Raw genomic sequence first — 22585 nt, forward strand, 5'->3', positions numbered from 1 at the left:
CTTAAGCTTTACGTTTTCCCATTCTATTGGCACTATACAAGTTAACATTTTCCTAGTTTGACTGCCGTGGTTTGGATTTAGATACTTTTCCTACTGAAGATGATATGCTCTACATTTTAAATATATTTCCAATATTGTAATAAACTATTTTGTGCATTAGACATTTTCTAATGGAGGCTTTTAAAAGTAGAAAACTATCACTAGTCAATTGTTCAGTATAGTTTTTTAATTCATATGCCTCCTGCCTGATGATCTTCATTACTTGTAAATAGCTATAAATAACTGGTAAACTACCAGCTGTAACCCCTGCCTTCCTACCAAAGATTTCTTCCCTCTCTGTTATAACAGACTATTATGTTTTTGTCTGTTCATCTTTGAGAATAGGAAAAGCAGATCTCCAAAATTTCTTGCCCAATTTAATAGCCTTGAAATTATTAGCTACATTCAGACAGTCTCAAGCAGCTGAGAGAAGCATCCAAATGGGAATTGTCTAGAGCCAGACAGTTAATATAGGTCCCTGAGGTAATTATATATATATATACACACACACATATATATACACACACACACATACACACATATGTATGTGTTTGTGTGTATATATAAAAACATATATATATATATGAATTTTTTTTTGACACAGAGTCTCACTCTGTTGCCCAGGCTGGAGTGCAGCAGCACCATCTCAGCTCACTGCAACCTCCGCCTCCCAAGTTCAAATGATTCTCCTGCCTCAGCCTCTCAAGTAGCTGGGACTACAGGCACCCGCCACTATGCCCGGCTAGTTTCTATATTTTTAGTAGAGATAGGGTTTCACCATGTTGGTCAGGCTGATCTCCATCTCCTGACCTCAGGTGATCTGCCCGCCTTGGCCTCCCAAAGTGCAGGGATTACAGGCATGAGCCACCACACCCAGCCAGTAATTAGATTTTTTGGTGCTTTATGAAATTCTTAAATTGTATGAGGAAATATTATGTTGAGAAGGGAAAAGTAGTACTATTTCTCTGTAGTCAAGAGAAATTCTTCTTTGGCCTGGAATTCACATATCCCACTCAACAAACTAAAAGCCAAATATTTCACTGAATTCAGCCTCACTGAAAAATCACCAGAAATGCGATAAAATCAAAATTATACTTTCTGAGAGCTCAAAGTATCGTATGGGAATTGATGACTATGTAGGTTCTCATTAAAATGCCAGTTTTGAAATTTGCCATTCTTCAAAATGCACAAGTTAAAAAAAAAGTAATCTTATCACTTGTCCTATTTTTAAAAGTCCCTTTTTGATTTTAGAAGTCTTTTTTTGGTAAACCACTTACTAAGCCCCATCAATTCTTTATGTATTGTATCGTATCTTGTAAAGATATAAATTTTTCTTTCTTATTCTGTGAAACAATCACCCTTTTCTAAGCCTTGGCTGAGTTACTTCTAACTATACTCAGAATATTCTTAACCTTTACATCACTGAAAAAGCAAATTTCACATGACTTTAGCCTTTAATACTTACAGAATGAAGTTCAAACTCCTTAGGCTGAATTTAAGAAACTGTATAATTTCAAACAAATTTCTTTTTCCTTAGCTTACTCTCATCCCCTAAGTTACATGTATGATCCAATGACATTATATAAATAATTGTGTTATTCTAGTTGTTTAGTATTTGCCCAATTTTGTTCAATTTTTTTTCCACATAGGGCTGATGGGAACTCCTACCTTGGATGCTTGAATGTTGCCTTTTCTCTGTTGATTTTTGTGACATCTTTCATGTCTACCTGTGTTTAAAAGATACAAAGAAAATCTTCATTAGTGATGACAAACTATAATAAAAATAATTATTATTTCAATATTAGATATTTTTAATTTCTTGTTCTGCCATCATCTAAAGTTAAACTAATTAATTATCACCTCCCTGCAGAAAGCAGTGACTCTCCTAGACTTCCCATATTTCATGTATGTTTGGAGTAACTTTAAAAAAAATAAATTTGTAACATTCTTCTTATCCTCACATCTTTTTTTTTTTTTTGAGATGGAGTCTCATTCTGTCACCCAGGCTGAAGTGCAGTGATGCGATATTGGCTCACTGCAACCTCCGCCTACTGGGTGCAAGCGATTCTCCTGCCTCAGCCTCCAGAGTAGCTGGGACTAAAGGTGCCCACCACCACACCCAGCTGATATTTGTATTTTTAGTAGAGATGGGGATTCACTATGTTGGTCAGGCTGGTCTCGAACTCCTGACCTCAGGTGATCCACCTGCCTCAGCCTCCCAAAGTGCTGGGATTACAGGCACGAGCCACCACACCTGGCCCTTAAAACTAATCTTGAAGTCCATTTATGACTGTTCCCTCCCTCTTTTATGTCCTTTCTTGTAAACCAGTTGCTAAGCCCCATCGATTCTTTAAGTCATGTCTGTCAATATGAATTTTCCTTTCTAACACCTTTTTCTAAGCCATGGCTGACTTATTACTGTAAGTAGTATTGTATACAGTACTACTACTTACTACTATATATACTTCTACAGAAGACATATGAGACTTATATACTCAGAATCTATCTGTTAAATCATTAGAAAAACGAATTTCATATGACAGTACACTTCAATGTGTACAGAATGAAGGTCAAACTCCTTAGGTCTAATTTAAGATATTCCATAATCTGAAATAACCTTCTCCATCCATAGATTATTCTTACCCACTAAGTTAAATTGTTCCAGACTTAATTTAAAAATTATATATATAAATTTTTTTTGAAACAGAGTCTTACTCTGTCCTCCCAGCTTGGAGTACAGTGGTGTAATCCTGGCTCACTGCAACCTCCGCCCCTGTGCTCAGGCAATCCTCTTGCTTCAGCCTTCCAAGTAGTTGGAACTATAAGTGTATGTCACCATGTCCGGCTAATTTTTTGTTATTTTTAGTAGAGATGAGGTCTCACCATGTTGCCCAGGCTGGTCTTGAACTCCTGGACTCAAGCAGTCTGCCCACCTTGGCCTCCCAAAGTGCCGGGATTACAGGCGTGAGCTATCGTACCCAGCTGCATATAGGTTTCTTTTCTAAACTTCTGAACTAAGAAGTCTTGAACAGCTGTAAGAGAAACCTCTTAGAGCAGTGCTGAGACAACTGTCAATAAGGGCTCTGGAGGCCAGACTGCCTGGTTTAGATCTGGGTGCTCCCATTTACTAAACTCTGTGACCCCAGGATAGTCATTTCCTCTGTGTCCCACTTTCCTTATCTTGAAGTAAGATAATAGGAAATACATCATAAGGGGTTGTGTATAAAATAAATCAGTGCCAAGTACATATTAAATGCTTTAGACAATTTGTTAAAATGTATTTAATATAGGACTTTTAACTCCTTGATAATTATCTCTTGAAAAATATCTGTCCTATTTCTCCATTGGGATGATAATGGTCAAGAAGACAGGCTTTGTTAGCCACTTTTTAATATTCACTACACTGGGCATAGGCTTGTTATACAGAAAAGCTACTCAATAAATATTGGTCACTCACTCAGTGTTCATAATATTGAACTCCTTCTTAAGAAGCTTTTAAAATCCACGTCCTTCCAAAAAACGTTTTCTAAGTTAAAACATTTACGTTTAAAAAGTAGACATTTGCAAGGTATCACCTATACATATAATTTATGTATCATTTTATAGATAATATGAATTGTTTAAATCAATATTATAGTTAGTAAATTCATTTTGCCAGACAATTTACCATTCTTAACTTTTAGAATTCTGCAAACTACTTGTTTGCTTATGAGTAGACTTGTTTTCAAAAAGAATACTTGTAAAAGTTTTGTTTTAAAACATACATACCTTTAGCTTTTTACAACTGGAAATAGTAGTATCTTGCTGTTGTTCCTGAGAGTCTTCACATTTGTCTACAGTGCTCGGTCGTTTTTTAGAGGAATTTGAGATGTTTTTGTTTATGCACTCTGATACTGGGGGCAACATCGTAGAAATACTAAATTTATTGTTATTTTCCCCAGGTTTTACAATATGAATATTCATTTTTTCTTTTCTCTTCAGCTGTAAAATCTTCCTTCTGTTATACAGCATTTGGCATAGGAAAAAGGAAATGGTTAGTTCAGCATTTTTAGTACATATAATCTTCATATGTTCAATCGTTTTCATGACTTTCCTAATGTGGGCCATTTTTCCTAAATCTTTCCTAGGGGCAGACATTACATTCTTCAGCAGTGTAGAAAATTGATTGTAGTTGTATTCTAACTCCGTCACAGTGCTTCCATAATTTATGGATGCTATATATGGCACAAAGTCAATATATGTGGAAATAAAATACTTGGACTTCTTCAGAAGCTTTTTTATTTCTGAAAGTTCTTGAAGTTCTCTTGAGAGCAAATGAATAGCATATGAGCAATTAACAGCTTCATTATATTTGCAGATAATATCCAGATCTTTCTTAAGTTCGGAAATAGCAGTCTCTATCACTTTCCAAAGGCAAACATCTGTTGAGTTATCTTTAAGAAATGAAAAAGAAGCCATTTTTTCTTGGCACTGAACCAGCTCAGGAAGAAGTGACAAATCAAACCAAAGCATACCTCGAAACCTCTGTTTGTCTAGTTTCTTTGCTATTGAGTTTTTAAGAAAGTGAATTGTTTCTGAGACCATGACGATTTCAATATACATTTCAATAGCTTCAGGCTTTAAAATGATAGCCTCATGGCTGTGGTTTATCACCATGTCTAAAACATTTTCTTCTGTGATAAAAATATTATCCATGTTATTATCTTGTAGCATCTGAAAGTATTTTTTTAAAATTTCTAAGTGATCTGTACATCTCAGGGTAAGATCCTGTAATTTTTTAAGGTCTGCAAATTCAGCTTGATCCAATATCTCACTAATACAACAAATATCTGGGTGTGCAAGCAAATTACTGTTAAATTTAGAATTTTCTATGCTAATTGTTGCTTCGTTTATTGGATGATCTGACTTTCTGGAAGCAATTATAGTATCCTCCTCAAGCGCAATAGGGGAAATTGGTTCATTGTTTAAATCTTTAGACAAAGTATCATATATCTTCTGCAACTTAGAAAAGGCACATTTATTCACTCTGAGTAGCCTTTCTTCGTCCTTCTTTTGTGAGTATTTTTTGTTGAAGGATTGTGTTCTCTCTTTCCAAACAAGATTTTTTGCAGCATCAAAAAAGATATGTTCCAGACCATAAAGAGATATTTTAACACGTACTGCCTCGTTGTTCTTAATAAAATTAACCTTTGAGGAGATCATTTCTATGATAATCCACAGATGGTCCTGTTTTCCTGGATACGAATGAACTTTAGGAGAGTCCCCACATACACTGATCAACTTTAAAGTACTTTTTCTTAAGATTTCCAGGTCTTCTAAACTATCTCCAAAGTTAACTCCACAGGTAAATGGAACAGAAAGAGAAAAATCAAAGCAATCGGAACAATGCTCCATTATGGCTTCACATTCATTAACCTGTCGTTTGTACTTTAAGAATACATAGTATGAATTCTTTTCCCTTTTTGTTTCTTCAAGCAATTCAACTAATTGATCATGGTAAGTCTGTAACTCACAGAATGCATTATATTTTAATCTTCCTTGGAAACCAGGATAGAAATTAGACTGCTGTTGAAATCCACGTGGTTTTCCAAGAAGCTCAGCATACAGTGTTTCATCATACCAAAGCAAGCTTCGGAATGTTGGTTCACCTTCTAAGTGCCTTTTTTTGTTTTCAATGAATTGAATTGTTTCCATCATCATTTGAAGTTCTACCAAAGTGTCAACAGCACATGGTTTTAATGTGTGTTTGCAATTATTCCACAGGTTTTGGTCTACCAACAGTTCTCTTGAAATCAGGATTTGTTCAACTGAACATTCTTGCTTTCTTTCAAAAGCTTCCACAAATAAAGGGAGAATATTTAGACAAACCTTAGTTTCTTCCTGTAGAATCTGCAAAGATGATGCTTCATCTGCCCTCTGCAAAATTTGAGATAGATTAGCTATAAGGGCCGTATGATTAGCTGAGCAATGTTTTTCTTTAAATTCACTCACGTATGATGCAGGTTTCTTCAGAACAGTAGGGACTTTACAGGTTTCAGAGTGGGCAGGTAAAATAGGTGTATGATTAACTCCTAGAATTCCTGGTTTGGAAATATAGGCTATTTCTGAATGTAATGTCAAGTCAGACTGCGAGTCTTTACTAACTTTAATTTCCCCCTTCTTCTCTCTTTTGTTAAGCGGATTAGAAACTGTGTTCTTCAAAGGGACTGACTCAGTGGTAGTATTTTTAGCGCTCAGATGGGAATCAATCAAGTTAGTTGTAATAATTTTCTCATTTAAGCAGGATTCTTCTGAGATCTGATTCTTTTGATTTTTGTACTCAGTATTAACAGTTGATCCTTCAGTCTTGCTTCTTTTGTAAACAGAATCTTTTGCTTTTTCCACTTGTTTAACTTTCCACGTTATTCTGTCCTCAGTGTCTTTCTTCACAATACATGTTTCTGAAGAGGAGCCTTTTACATTATCTTTTAAAAGCAGAGAACTATCACTGGAAGATAATTCCACTATATTTTCCCCATAACTTTTATTTTCTTCAGTTCCTGATGCTACATCCAACTCATAATTCTCAGTGACATTTGTTTCATTCCCATCTGTATGGAGGCAATTACCTGAAGAGCACTGTTCTGTCTTTAGAAGCTCTTTTTCTCTACAGCTCTGCTCACAGTGTGGTACAGTACTGGATGCTGCAAAAGAATCTACAGTAAGAATTCTCTGCTTATCCAAGTAAGATTTTGAAGATTCTCCCTCACTATCTGTCACTGCAGCGGCTGATAACTGAGGAATACTGTACTTTTTACTTGCTATCAAAGTTAGGTTTAATGGGCCCATAAGGAAGTTTCCTGTAATAATGCTTTGTTTGGGTCTCTCAATAGGATCTGTCCACTTTACTTCCAGGTTTCTTTTACAATCAGATAAAATAAGGTTACCTTGTTGGTAGAGATCATTTAAAAAGTGCTTCACATTTGAATCTAAGACTGATATAAGTACGTCAGTTTTCGCCTTTGTGTGACCTATGCAAGTTGCATCACAATCGTTGCCTGTACTAGAATTTATGTTTTCTTTTATGCAACTTAAAGATACAGAATTACTTTCATTTATTACTTCATTAGCCTCACAACTGTTTTCTTTAGTTGCATCTTTAACATTATGATTTGCTGAATGTTTTTCAAGCTTTTCATATTTACTAGTGCTAGATAAAAACTCTGTATCAATTTGATTTTCTTTTTCTATTAGTTTCTCATCTGAGTGGTCTGGGGAAAACAGATATCCAGTTTTTCCAGAAAAGGGCTGATGTTCTTCTGATAAACTTGGATTGCTTACACTGCTATTATAATAAACTGACTGACTTGTACTTTGGGATGTGGAGGATACAGGCAACTGTGATTCAGGATGTTCTTGATTACAAAATTCTCCCATGTGACTGGTGGGGTGACTTTTTGAGACACTGCTAGCTATACTTTTCCTAGAAAGGCATTTTTTCTCTCCACTTGTTTTATAAGACTTGTGCTTTGACACATGGGTTAATGATTTAGAAATATCAGCTTTTGGAGCTCTATTCTTTCTCCGTTTGTCATATTTTCTTTTTGACAAAAAATGCTTAGTAGAATAATATTTTCTTTGAGACACAGAACTATAACCTTGAAGGTCACAACTTTCCCAGAAATTATTGCATATTATTGCATATGATTTTGGTAATGGGCCCTTTCTTTCTTCTCCTACTTTAGTTATAAGCTGCAAAGATGTGTGAACTCTTCTATGAGCTTTTTTTAAGTGAACAACTGCTTTGTCTAGTTTTCTGGAAAGACATTTGCTTTTACATAAAGATGCTTCATCACTTAGGATATTTAGGACACTCTTAATGTGCTTTTCTGACTGTGAAAATGTTTTAATTCGTCCTTGGGATAATGAAGAAAAACACTCAGATGAGTCTTGACTGGTTAGCCTCCTCTTTCTCCCATAAATTTTATGTCGTCTTAAATCTTTATGTGGTATGTTCTGATCCCTGGAAGATGTATGTAGCTTCCTTTTGCTAATTCTTGATTCTACCTCCTTTTTATTTTTGGTATCATTATAGTCAGGTTTTGATTTTGTAAAGAAACATCTGCTTCCATCATCTATTGTTGTGACATTAGAAGGTTCAGTAAACAAAGATTCACTGTTCTGATTTTCAGACGTATGATTCACATCTGTATTACGACTCAAGTCAAAAGAAAGGGAGATTTCAGAGTTACTCACTGGCCCTGATTCTTGCCTTATATTATCAACTTTATCTTCACATGGATACTCTGCATTTTCACCAAAAGGCTGGGAATAAATGTCAAATCCTAGAATTTCTCCATCTTCCTTATTTATTTCCGGTTTTGTGGCTTCAGTTACATGTGTGCAAAAACTATCTTTCAATGCAAGGGAGTCAGCTGTCGGGCTGAATCCTGGCCTAAATATATTAGTAATTTTAATTTGTAGATCTGGAAGTAAAATTGGGCTGGTAAGTTCTGTTTCATTGTTTTGTGTAGAGGAATAAAAATAGTTACTTTCCTTAGAATAATGCTGATCACTATTCTCCCTTCCTGTGGTGCTTTCCAAAACTTCCATCTCCCCGTTATCAAGTGCTAACAGACCTTCCCAACTGATACGAGACTTCAGAGCCTTATATGAGGTCACAAATTCTTCACAAAGCATGTTTTCATGGCTATGTGTATCTTGTTGAAATATAAAAGCATCATCACAATCTTCTAATTCTATTTCAATTTCACTTTCCAATTCAATGCTTTGAAGAACTAAGTTCTCATTTATTGATTGATGAAATGATTCTTGTGATTTATTTTTATCCGTATCAATTTCACAATCAGAAACCCTATGTTTTACTAACAAACCAAAATCTGGACTTTCAGAAGAACAAGTTTCTTTAAACTGGTATATCTGGTGATCGTCATTATTTAGGCTTAATGCAGGCAGAGTAGCACTAGCTATCTGTATTGCAGCATTTGAGGCTACACACACTGAAGAACTTGCAGTTTTGGGAAATGTTGTGGAAGCCAAATGCTCTACACTTCTTCCAGTATTTTCAGTATCTTTCTGTTTCACGGCACTAATGGTATCTTCTTCACTCTCTAATAATGCAGTTGCTGCTGACACTGCATTATTTTCTCTGCAAATCAAGTTAAATGTAGTAGAAAATTCTTCAGAACTCAAAATTTCTATATTGTGGTAATTTTTGTCCTCCTTTTCATCTATATTGCTGAAATTTTCATTTGTATGAGAATCCTGCTTTTTGTCTCCATATATGTTCTCTGTGTTGTTTTCTACACATGAAGCACTATTCTCTTTAGCCTCATTTTGGTTTTCTTTATCTGTTTGTTTTTTGAAATTAACATTCAGGCATATATCATTGCTTAACTGTGAGTTACAGAACAGATTGTGATCCTGACCCCTATCTTCAACATAAGCAGTTTCTTTATAGTCTCTCTGAATGTTCTCTAATGACACTGGTTCATTTTCATTTTTCCTATGGACACATATATGTTCTCTAGTTATGCTGCAATTTGAACTGTCATGAGCTGTTTCTATGTTATAAGATGAAATAACTGTATCAATGAACATTTCTTTGGCCTGGGGTATGTCTTTTGGTTTCGGGAAAGCTTCAGTTATAATGCTAGCATAATTTTGATTTATTTTCCCCAATTTCAGTTCCATTAGCTTTTGAGCAATGGCTAAACTTGTATGAATGTTACCCTCATACTCCACAGAGTGCTGAGGATGCTTTTGTGACAGGCTCTCAAAACTTGGAGTAATTTGCCATTCCAATGCTAGATGATCTAGTTCATCCTTATCCTTTATGGTAGATGTAGAAGATTTTGTTATTTCTAACTCTTGAGTAATTAATATTTTATCACAGCTTTTCCCAAAAGAATTATGACTCTCTCTCTCTTTGTATTCTTGGTGCAAAACAATGTCTATTGGACTGATTTTTGTTTCATTGGTGAAATCATTATCAATTTCTTTCCATGAAGTTTGCTTTTCTTCATGTTTGGAACTGTCTTCCAGGTCAGCGAAGTTTTTCATCTTTCCAGTATTTTGAAGGTATTCATCAATGCTTACTTTCTTTTTGAGTGGAAAAACTGTAGACGTTTGGCAACCAGTCTGATAAATGGTTTTTAAATCAGAAGACTGTGAGTCCTGAAAAATGTGACTACTGTACTCTTTTGTATAAGCATTACCGGACTCCTGTTGGGCTCTCTGAGCCTTCTCCTCACTGTGGTTTTGGTTCTCAACCTCTGACACTACATTTGACACAGAAATTGGGAAGGAAAAATTACCTTGGTCCTTACATTGCCCTGCCATGGTAACTTTATTGGGAGGTATACAGTCATAGTCCTCAGAGCCCATGTTGTGAGCCCAAGATTGTGAATCATTAACAGAATTTTTAAAGCAAGGGGTATCCAAACCATTAGTAAGAACAGCACGATCACCAGGGACAACTTCTGAGGAGGAGGCAGAATTAGATGGTGTCGATTTTATTTCTGAATTAACATTATCTGAACTCTTCTCAAATTGCAAAATCTCATTTAAGCCTGCAGTACTACTCTGTTCTCCCATACTTTCTTCTCTCCTCATCAGTCTTGGGTCTTTGATGGATTTTGAAGTAGTGACTGTGCTTGAGCCAGTATTGTTGTGAAGAGGAAAAGAAGCATTAAGACCACTTAAAATATTTTTAAGACTTGTCCAATTTAACAAAAGGTCACCATTAACACTGTCTTTGGCATCACTGGGCATAAGTGAAATGTCTGAATCATGTGCAAGTACTTGAGAAGTGTCTCTAATTTCTGCTAAATTGTGCTCTGTCTGTCCACTGTATGTTTCAGGTATAGAAATGTTTCCATTTTGTACATTTCCATAGGAGTTAGAAATATTTGAGATGAAAGGATTTATCTCTGAATTTAGTGCATTGCATAAACAGTTTTCTTGAACAAATGGATCTACAGGTTTCTTGAAACGCACAAAGGTGACAGTAGCATCTTTTCCTTTTCCAATTCTTTTGGCCACTGTACAGTTATTCAGAGAGCATGTCCTTTCTGTGGGAATAATAAGGAAGACAAATTTGAAAAAAAGTGTTTCTATAGACAACTATTAATACAGGTACATTGTGTCCAGTAATTTTAATTGAAAGTTCAGCTAATAACCTAATGATGATTAAAATGTGTTTTCAACGGAAAAAGCAAAGAAAGAAGGGGATGATTAACAAATAAATAAAATATAAATGACGTAGCGTGAAATTCTCCTAGTCTAGAAACCTTAATAAAGAGTATTTGCCATAAAAGTTTAATTCTGACAAATAATAGAAAAAAAATGACAAATAATAGAAAAAAACTAAATAGGGGCTGGGCACGGTGGCTCACGCTTATAATTCCATTACTTTGAGAAGCCAAGGTGGACAGATCATGAGGTCAGGAGTTCGAGACCAGCCTGGCCAACAGGGTGAAACCCTGCTAAAATACAAAAAAAAAAATTAGCCCGGTGTGGTGGTGGGCACCTGTAATCCCAGCTACTCAGGTGGCTGAGGTAGGAGAATTGCTTGAACCTGGGAGGTGGAGGTTGCAGTGAGCCGAGATCGCGCCACTGCACTCCAGCCTGGGCAACAGAGCAAGACTCCAACTCGGGGGCCGGGGGCAGAGGTGGGGAAGAATAAAACTAAATAGGAATAAAAACATTTTCCCAATAGATAACAGCTCTCTTATATTAATTTTCTATATTCAGATGTTTAATAATAGCATGTACATATGAGAAGGCAAAATAATCTCCCTCTATCTACCATTACCTTGCTTCTCCCTCTACCATGGGAGAAAAAAAAGGAAAGGAAAGGGGTGTGAGGTGGAAAAACAGGGAAAGGAAAACCCAAAAAGTTCCATAAAATCTTTCCCAGGAGCCAAAGCAAACTACTATTCGTCTTTTGCAGTGAAATGAATGTTCCTGCAAATAATATATGCAAATAAAAACCTGGAAAATAAAAGCAAACTTTAAAAATAATTTATAAAAATTATTTCTAAAATTTCCTAAGAAACCTCATGTAATAATGAATTTACAAAATGCATATTTAACAAGTAAATAATAATTTCTCATAAATGTTCACCAAACATTCATAGCTAAGTAACACCCTAAAAATACCTTTACTAAAACAGGAATTAATGATGAGAAATTGCTTGTGACATCTATAAAACATATGAAGTTATCATGTCACTGACAAGTACCATAAGGTTCTTTTTCACAGTAAGAGAGCTATGTTGAAGATTTCTAAATTCTACTACCATTTGTGATTTTATTACTTACAGTAAGCTATCATGGAAATATGACCACATATGAAGAGATGTAGTTCTTTAGAGTGGGGAGTATAACGGAGAAGAAAATGGAAATGTAGATTCCTACACCTACACCAAAATAAAATTTGCTATTTAAAAAACTCCATAAAAGTACTAGAAAAAAAAATGAATGGATGTTTTTATAATCTTGGCATAGGAAAGTACTTTTAAAGCATGACTGAAAATCAGAAAACATAAAAGTAAAACATGATGTCAATTACATATAAATTATTTTAATAGGTCAAAATGCATGATAAACAATACTCAAAGGAAAAAAATAGGTAAAATTGTCAACAAACACAAAAAGATGTGCCCACCCCACTAAATAAACAGTAAGAGCCATTAAAACTTTTTAAACTGGCAAAAATTTGAAAGAATGATTAATACTATACAAATGTAAGCACTTTTTAATATGGTTCATGGAAGTATAAATTCGTACAAATTTCCTGGAAAACAAGCTGACAGTATTCATCGATATGTTATATGTAATCATTCAAAGCAAACCCATTCTTACTCATTTACTACTCTGATAAACTTGTATAAATACCCAAAGTTCTATGGACAAGGATCTTCAGTAAAATAACCCAAGACAGTTAAAAGCTAGAAACCTAACTATACATCAATATGAGACTGGCTAAATGAATGACATATCAAAAATGATAAAATTACTATGAGCATACGTTATAACAAATGTCCTAGAAGACAGAGTGTTATGCAGCTATTACAAAGATTAAGATGGATTAATATGGCCGGGCAAGGTGGCTCATGACTGTAATCCCAGCACTTTGGGAGGCGGAGGCGGGCAGATCACTTGAGGTCAGGAGTTTGAGACCAGCCTGGCCAACATGGTGAAACACTGTCTCTACTAAAAATACAAAAAACTAGCCAGACGTGGTGGTGTGTGCCTGTAGTCCCAGGTACTCAGGAGGCTTAGGCAGGAGAATCGCCTTGAACCCGTGAGGCGGAGGTTGCAGTGAGCTGAGATCACACCACTACACTCCAGCCTGGGCAACAGAGCAAGACTCTGTCTCAAGGAAAAAGAAAAAAAAAAGATGGATTAATATATACCAATGTGGGAAAAGAAACCTAATTACTTAAGTTTAGACCGGGTGAATCTTCTGAGGTCAGGAGTTCGAGACCAGCCTGGCCAACATGGTGAAACCCTGTCTCTACTAAAAATACAAAAATTAGGCATGGTGGTACATTGCCTGTAGTCCCAGTTACTTGGGAGGCTGAGGTGGGAGGATTGCTTAAACCCAGGAGGCGGAAGTTGCAGTGAGCCGAGATGGCACCACTGCACTCCAACCTGGGTGACAGAGCAAGACCCCATCTCAAAACAAACAAGCAAAAAAACCCTAACTGCTTAAGTTTAATAATTTCACTTTTACAAATGTGTGACAAATGCATTTTAACATACACATAATGTTAACAAAAACTTATAAAATACTTAACATGGATGCCAGGTCCTGTTTTAAGTGCCTTATGTACATTAATTTAATCTTTTTTTTTTTTTTTTTTTTTTGAGACAGAGTCTCTGTCGCCCAGGCTGGAGTGCAGTGGCACGATCTCGGCTCACTACAAACTCCGCCTCCCGGGTTCACGCCATTCTCCTGCCTCAGCCTCTCCGAGTAGCTGGGACTACAGGCGCCTGCCACCACGCCCAGCTAATTTTTTGTATTTTTAGTAGAGACAGGGTTTCACCGTGGTCTCGATCTCCTGAAGTCGTGATCCGCCCGCCTCGGCCTCCCAAAGTGCTAGGATTACAAGTGTGAGCCACCGCGCCTGGCCACATTAATTTAATCTTAATAGCATTTCCATTTTACTGATGAGGAAGTGAAATTAAGAACAATTTGCTCAGAATCACACAGTTTATAAACAGTAGAATCTTAATCTCTATATTATGCTATCTCTTTAAACTTGATAATGGCATTTTTACTTTATTCCCTTTTTGTTGGCATTCTCATCAAATGACAATTAAAAATTGCAGAACAAATCCAACATCTTGGGTGCACCAAACTCTCACAAATCACCACTAAAGAACTTACTCATGTAACCAAATACCACCTGTTTCCCTAAAAACCTACGGAAATAAAAAGAATTAAAATAAAAAAGTAGTAAGAAAAAACCCCCAACAAATCCAACATCTTCAATGCAATACGGAAACTAATAAAACCAGATTACAATCAATAAAGTACACTACCAAATAGTTATTAGTACCATATATTCAGTGATGATGGAAATGTTATCTGTGGTAGCTACTAGCCACATGTGGTTACTGAGCATTGAAATGTGCCTGGTGTGACTGACAAATTGAATTTATAATTTTATTTAATTTTAATTAATTTAAATTTAAAGAGCCACATGTGACTAGTGGCTACTGTATTAGATAGTGTAGTCTGGTGTACTCTGGAGGGAGATGAATATGCTGATAGCCAACACGTGGCTATGACTGTGGGCATAATATAGGTTTTCTCTAAAGTTAATCACCCTGAAAGGCATCATCCTTTGATTAAAGCAATAAGCTATAATACATTGCGGATGGGCTGCAGTAGAAGTAGGGAAAGGTCCCTATCTGTTGTCTCTAATATAAGCCTTCCGGCTGAGGGGAAATGTGGACAGAACAACTAGGTAAAATCGTCAAGGAAAGAGAACACTTGAACAAACTATAAAACAAGTAGGTAAAATCGTCAAGGAAAGAGAACACTTGAACAAACTATAAAACAAGTAGACCTAACAGCCTATGGAACACCCTGCCTGGCAACAGCAGAATATAGTACAATTGGCCCTATGTATTGGTGGGTTCCAAATCCATGGATTCAACCAATCATGGATGAAAAATTAAAATAAAAACACAACAAAATAACAATATAACAATAAAAAATAATACAAATAAAAAACACAGTATAACAACTATTTACATAGCACAAATGTGGTATTGGTATTATAAGTAATATAGAGATAATTTAAAGTATATGGGAGGATGTGTGTAGGTTATATGCAAATATTGAGCCAGTCTGTATAAGGAATTTGAGCATCCACAAATTTTGGTATTCATGGAACATCCTGGAACCAATCCTCCCTGACAGATACTGGAGGACTACTGTATATTCTTTTCAGTTGCACATGGATCATTCTCCAGGAAAGACTATATGCTAGGTTATACAACAAACCTCAATAAACTTAAAGGAAAAAGATAATACAAACTGTTTTCCAACTACAATGGAATGAAATAGATATCAGTTAACAAAAAAATTTTGGAAATTTGCAAATACATAAAAAACATGGTCTGAAAAAAACCAATGAATTAAAGAATAAATCAAAAGGAATTTAGAAAATAAATTTGAGATAAATGAAAATTACAACATAACATATGTCACGGGACACAGCTAAAGTAGTTGTTTCTAGAAATTTATAGCTATAAAGACCTATATTAACAAAGAAGAAATATTTGAAATCAAAACCTAACCTTCCATCTTAAGACACACACACACGTGAAACAGCAAACTAAATCTAAAGCAAACAGAAGAAAATAAAGAGAGGAAATTAATGAAATAGAGAATAGAATAGCAAAAAGAATGAAACCAAAATTGGTTCTTTGAAAAACAAAACAAAACAAAAACAAAATTGATAAACCTTTTTAACCTGACTGACCAAAAAAAAAAAAAAAAAAAAAAAGGAGAAGACTCAAACTAGTAGACTCAGAAATGAAAGAGGGGACATTACTACTAACAGAAATAAAAAGACTATTAAAGGAATACTATAAGCAAATGTATGCTAATAAATTACATAACTGAAATGAACAACTTCCAATAAAACCAGAAAGTACTGAACGTGACACAAGAAGAAACAGAAAATAAGAACAGACCTACAAGTGAAGAAACTGAATGAGTAATTGAATACTACCCACAAGGAAAAACCCATCCCCAGATGGCTTCCTTAGTGAAGTCTACCAAATGTTTAAAGAAGAAATAATACCAATTCTTCATATATTATTCCAAAAAAAAAAAGAGGAGAGAATAGAATACTTCCCAACTCATCCTATGGAACAATATTAACCTACCACCAAAACCAGACAAAGACATCACAAAAAATCGACAGACCAGTATCTCTTACAAATATGGACACAAAAATCCCCAATAAAATTGCAGCAAACTGATTCCAGGAACATATAAAATGAATTACACACCATGACCAAATGGGATCCAAGGAATGCAATGTTAACATCTAAAATCCATTAATGTAATACATTATATCGATAAAAACAACAACAAAAAAAGTCACAACCATCTCAACAAAGAAAAAACAATTGAGAAAATCCAATAGTCTAAAAACTCTCAACAAACCAGAAACAGAAGCAGATTTCCTCAACATTATAAAGAGCTTCTATAAAACTCCTACAACTGACATCATACTTCCTGGTAAAAGACTGGATGCCTTCCCTCTAAATTCAAGAATACGGACAAAGATGTCTGCTCTTGCCACTTCTCTTACTGAAGGTACTTAGCCAGGGCAATTATGCAAAAAAAGACTGGAAAGAAAAAAGTAAAATTTTCTCTATTCACAGATGACATGATCTTATATATAGAAAATCCCAAAGACCACTAAAAAAAATCTATTAGAATAACGAGTTCAGCAAGACTGCAGGATACACTATAATTACACAAAATCAATTATATTTCTATACATTTGGAATGAACAATACACTAATAAAATAAATAATTCCATTTATGATAGCACCAAATAATACTTAGAAATAAGCTTAACAAAAGAAGTGCAAAACTCATATTCTGGAAACTATACTTCACACCCACTAGGATGGCTATAATCAAAAAGTCAAATAAGTTATGACAAAGACATGAAGAAATTCTAACTCTCAGACACTGCTGATGTGAATTTAAATGGTGCAGCCACTTTGGAAAATAGTCTGGCAGTTCCTCGATTAGTTACTACAGAGTCTTCATATAACCCAGCAATTCCACTCTTGGATATACTGTACTCAAGAGCAATGAAAACATATATCCATGTAAAAACTTGTATGCGAATATTCATAGCAGAATTTGTAATTGTCAAAAGATGGAAACAACCCAAATGTTGACCAACTGATAAATACAATATGGTGTATCTATACAATGAAATGGTACTGCATAAAAAGAAATAAAGTACTGATACATGTTACAACATGGACGAACTGGGAAAACATTGTTAAGTGAAAGAAATCAGGCACAAAAAAGTCCAAAAACTATGACTTTACTTAAATGAAATGCCCAGATTAGGCAAATAAGTACATTAGTAGTTGCTTAGGGCTGGGGGTCAGGGATATAATAGCTTTTAAAGGGCACAAAGTTTCTTCTTTTTTTTTGAGACAGAGTTTTGCTCTTTCACCCAGGCTGTAGTGAAGTGGTGCCATCTCGGCTCACTGCATCCTCTGACCCCCAGGTTCAAGCGATTCTCCTGCCTCAGCCTCCCAAGTAGCTGGGATTACAGGCGCCTGGCACCATGCCCAGATAAGTTTTGTATTTTTAGTAGAGACAGGGTTTCACCTTGTTGGCCAGGCTGGTCTTGAACTCCTGACCTCAGGTAATCCATCTGCCTCGGCCTCCCAAAGTGCTGGGATTACAGGCATAAGCCATGGTGCCCGGCACGAAGTTTCTTTAAAATGTGAGCTTCGGCAGGGTTCGGTGGCTCACGACTGTAATCCCAGCACTTCTGGAGGCTGAGGCAGGTGGATCACTTGAGCTTAGGAGTTCGAGACCAGCCTGGGCAACATGGTGAAACCCTGTCTCTACAAAAAAAACACAAAATTAGCCAGGTGTGGTGGTGCGCACCTGTAGTCCCAGCAACTGAAGGTGGAGACGGGAGGATTGCTTGAGCTTGGGAGGCGGAGGCTGCAGTGAGCCAATTGTGCCATAGCATTCCAGCCTGGGTGACAGGGTGAGACCCTGTCTCAAAAACAAAACAAAACAAAATACCTTAAATTTTAAAACTGTGGTGATGATTGCACATATTTGTGAATATGCTAAAAGCTACTGAATCTTACACTTTTAAATCAACTGAATTGACATACAATAGAAAATAAAACAAAATAGCCATCATTTAAAATAGCATAAAATATCAAATGTTTGAAAATAAAAGACATGTAAGATGTTATAGAGAAAATTATAAAATTGAAATACATTAGAGATAACTGACATGGGAGAAACACAATGTTAATAGATTAGAAAACTCAATAAAGAAGACAATTTTCCACAAATTAATATATAGATTCCATCAATCTCAATCAAAATTCTGATAGATTTGTTGGCAGACCTTGATAAGCTGATTCTAAAATTTCTATGACAGCAAAGGACCAAAAACAAAAAATTATTTTTAAAAAGATGAAGGATCAGTTATATAGGTATTAGTATTTTTTCTCTCTCATACAAAGTCAGGTATTAGTATTTTTAATGAAGTTACAATAATTAAGGCAAGATGCTCATGGCAAAAGGATAGGCAAAGAGATGAATAGAGAGTCCAGTAAGATATCCCTGCAGCACCTGCAGCCAACTGATATATTATAGAGGTGGTACTGCAGTATACATCAGTGGGGAAAATGGATTCTCCAATAAACTGTACTGAGACAACTGGGTTAGCATACGTAAACTAAAATAAACTGGGACTTTAAAAGGATCCTATCGCACACCAAAGTCATTTCCAGGTAGATAAAACAAAAATGGGAAAACATACCCATAAAGTTTAAAAAAACAGAAAAAGATCTTCATGTCCTAGGAAAAGTATTCTTACGAAAGACACATGTAGTAGTACTTAAAAAGACATATCTGACATTAAGAACCCCTGTTCATCAAAAAACATTTGACAAAAATGAGAATACGAAGACACAAACTCAGAGAAGACACTCGCAACACATACAACTGACCCAAGAGCCAATATCCAATATGTAAAAGAATTCCTACAAATCAATAATGAAATAAAAATTAGCTCAATTAGAAAAAGTAGATGAAAGATGTGACCAGGAATTTCAGAAAAGTGGAAAACTAATGGCCAATACACCTATCAAAAAAGAACCTAACTTACTTAGCATTTGAGGAAAAGTAAAATACAAAAGCAATTAAATGCTGTACCTACTAGTGTAGCAAAAACACTGAAAAAGTCTGACAGCACTAAGTTTGGTGAGGATACAAAAATCCTCAACTTCATTAATTAGGGAAAAACAAGTTAAAACCACAATGAAATAACATATCACACTCATTAGACTGGCAGAAACAAAACTTTTAAAAAAAGCATAGTATGTGTTGGCAAGAATATAGAGTGATTATGTAATCTAATGCAAACCACTTTGGAAAACCATTTGATGTTGTCTTTAAGTTGAACATTCCTGTTGTAAATACATATTCTATGGAAAAATTCTTGCACATATGCAATGAGACACTTTTATGAATATTTAAAATAGCAATGTTTGGAATAAGAAGAAGACTGGAAAGTGCCCAAACATCCTCAGTAGGATAGTGTACAGTGTGTCTACACAATGGAATACTCTATCCATTCATCCATGAAAATGAACAAACTACAGTTACACATATCAATAGGGAAGAATCACACAAACCTAATACTGAGCAAAATACCTGCAGTATGATTCTAGATCTATAAAATGTAAAACAGGTAAAACTCAACTATTTTACTTGGAGATTCACTACTTTTTTTATCTTTTTCTTTCTTTCTTTTTTTTTTTTTTTGCGACAAGGTCTCCCTCTGTCACCTAGGCTGGGCGCAGTGGTGTGATCCTGACTCACTGCAACCTCCACCTCCTGGGTTCAAGTGATTCTCCTTCCTCAGCCACCTGTGTAGCTGGGATTACAGGCACACAACACCACACCTGGCTAACTTTTGTATTTTTACTAGAGACGGGGTTTTGCCATGTTGGCCAGGTTGGCCTCAAGTAATCCGCCCACTTCCGCCTCCCAAAGTGCTAGGATTACAGGTGTGAACCATTGTGCCCAGCCAGTAAATAATACTGAGAAATTTTAAGACCAGCACAAATGCTAATCAAGTACAATCATATGTGTATCTTACCAGCTCTCTTAGGAAATCCTGTTGAGAGGAATCTCAAAGATGTCATAAGGCGTCCATTATCTACTTTTGAACCAAGAAATTTTACTGTTACTACAGCATATGGAAGACATTGCCTAGGTTTATCTACAGGCTTTGAAAGGACACTGTATTCATAGAAGTACACCTGAAAGATGAAGAGGAAAACAGGTTCACGCTGATTAATTTTGGCAATCAGACTTGAATAAGCTCATATTTAAAAAAAACAATATAATTGCATATTATTTATATACTTCCATATAAACTTCTCCAGCTGCCTTGTTTAACCCTAATGTTTTTGAAGATGTACAGAATTCCTTTTTCTCCCCCACAAATTTTTTTTGATAGGCTACTAATGTCTGCAGAAAAAGGCACAATTCGTTTTTAAATAAAAAATATTTTTTCATTAAAAGCTAAATGTTTTGCATGAAGTTTCAACTACTCTATTTTATTTGGTAGAAAAAATTAGGAAAATAATAGGTAATATGTTTTACATGTGGGTGCATGGATATACTTTCATTGGGAAGATTTATCTTCATTTAATCATAATATGATTATATATAATCCATATATAATTTAATATTCTGTATAAAATTAAAGGTCCACAGAATAAGTGAAATATGACAGATTACTGTTTCATCTGATGACTAATACATAAGCCTTTTCTTTTTCCTACTTTTGCAAAGTATAGAAGATCAAAATCTTGCTTCAAAATAGCCTTGTTTTTTAAAATTAATATTATTTATGATTGATAAATCTTAACTATATATATTTGTGGGGCACAATGTGGTGTTTTGATATATGTATACAATGAGGAGTAATTAAATCAAGGTAATTAACACGTCCATCACCTCACCCATCACTTTTTATGGTGAGACATTGGAAATTTACTCTCAGCAATTCTGAAATAATGCATTATTATTAAGTATGGTCACCCTGCTGTGCAGCCTTGTTTAAATGAGAAGTTGGTATATTTTGAAAGTTAGTAATTAATCTATATAATATCTAAATAAAAGAAGCCATTGTACTTTGAACAGAGTTAAATGTAATTTTTCAAACTTCTTCACTAATATTCCATACAACAAATATTAAAATAGCTTTCACTGTTTGCTTAAGATATTATATGGAATGAATTAAGAGATTTTCATTTAACATTTTGGGAATTTAAGTCTTAAAACATACAATGTGAAACATGTACTTTTCAAGAAATCAAATGAACCATTAACATACTGCTGAACTGTAGGCTTGCAGTTCAATGGTATCTTTCAAAGAAGGTGCATTTCTTGACATATGGCAATCAAAGTTAGGAGAAGGATCCAAAGAAACTTTATTTTTATCCACAGAAGGTTGGATTTTCTTCACTTTTCCAAAGAGAACCTAAAAAAAAAAGCCAAAAAAAGAAAGTACGTAAAAATATACCAAAACATTTCTAAACTGTCACATTTCAAACATAAAAGGCTAACATTGTTTTGTTTTTCTGAGACAGGGTCTCACTCTGTTCAGTCCAGGCTGGAGTTGCAGGCTCGACCTCTCAGGCTGAAGCGATCCTCCCACCTCGGCCCCGCTGAGTAGCTGGGACTACAGGTACGCACCACCGTGCCCAGCTAATTTTTGTAGGAACCAGGTTTCACCATGTTGCCCAAGCTGGTCATGAACTCCTGGGTCAAGCAATTCTCCTGCCTTGGCCTCCCAAAGCACTGGGATTATAGGCATGAGCCACCGTGCCAGGCCCTGATTTTTTTTTCTACTTCTTAAAGAAGTAGAAATATGAATGGAAAGATAATCCATTTTCTAGATGAATGGGATGACTCAACATGGCAATTATGTCAATTCTCCCCCAAATTAAACTCTAAGATTAGAGTAATACCAATTAAAATTTCAGAGAATCTTTTTTTTTTTTTTTTTTTTTTTGAGACAGAGTCTCACTCTGTCACCCAGGCTGGAGTGCAGTGGTGTGATCTTGGTTCACTGCAGCCTCCGCCTCTTGGGTTCCACGATTCTCCTGCCTCAGTCTCCTGAATGGCTGGGATTACATGCCCAGCTAATTTTTGTATTTTTAGTAGAGATGGGGTTTTGCCATGTTGGCCAGGCTGGGCTTGAATTCCTGACCT

At 35.5% G+C, this 22585-nt stretch overlaps 1 protein-coding gene across 1 annotated transcript in view; it reads right to left on the minus strand.

Annotated features, from left to right (window-relative positions):
* Positions 1 to 22585, minus strand: part of TEX15 (testis expressed 15, meiosis and synapsis associated) — a 64010-nt gene that overhangs the window by 7666 nt on the left and 33759 nt on the right. Inside the window, exons 5-8 of the mRNA XM_055116438.3 lie at positions 21705 to 21851; positions 20460 to 20622; positions 3808 to 11111; positions 1708 to 1766 (exon numbers count right to left, since the gene is read on the minus strand). Of these exons, the coding sequence (XP_054972413.2) occupies positions 1708 to 1766; positions 3808 to 11111; positions 20460 to 20622; positions 21705 to 21851 (7673 nt within the window). The remainder of the gene's footprint in view (positions 1 to 1707; positions 1767 to 3807; positions 11112 to 20459; positions 20623 to 21704; positions 21852 to 22585) is intronic.

The sequence above is a fragment of the Pan paniscus genome, chromosome 7 (assembly GCF_029289425.2).
Source record: "Pan paniscus chromosome 7, NHGRI_mPanPan1-v2.0_pri, whole genome shotgun sequence".
Lineage (NCBI taxonomy): Eukaryota > Metazoa > Chordata > Mammalia > Primates > Hominidae > Pan > Pan paniscus.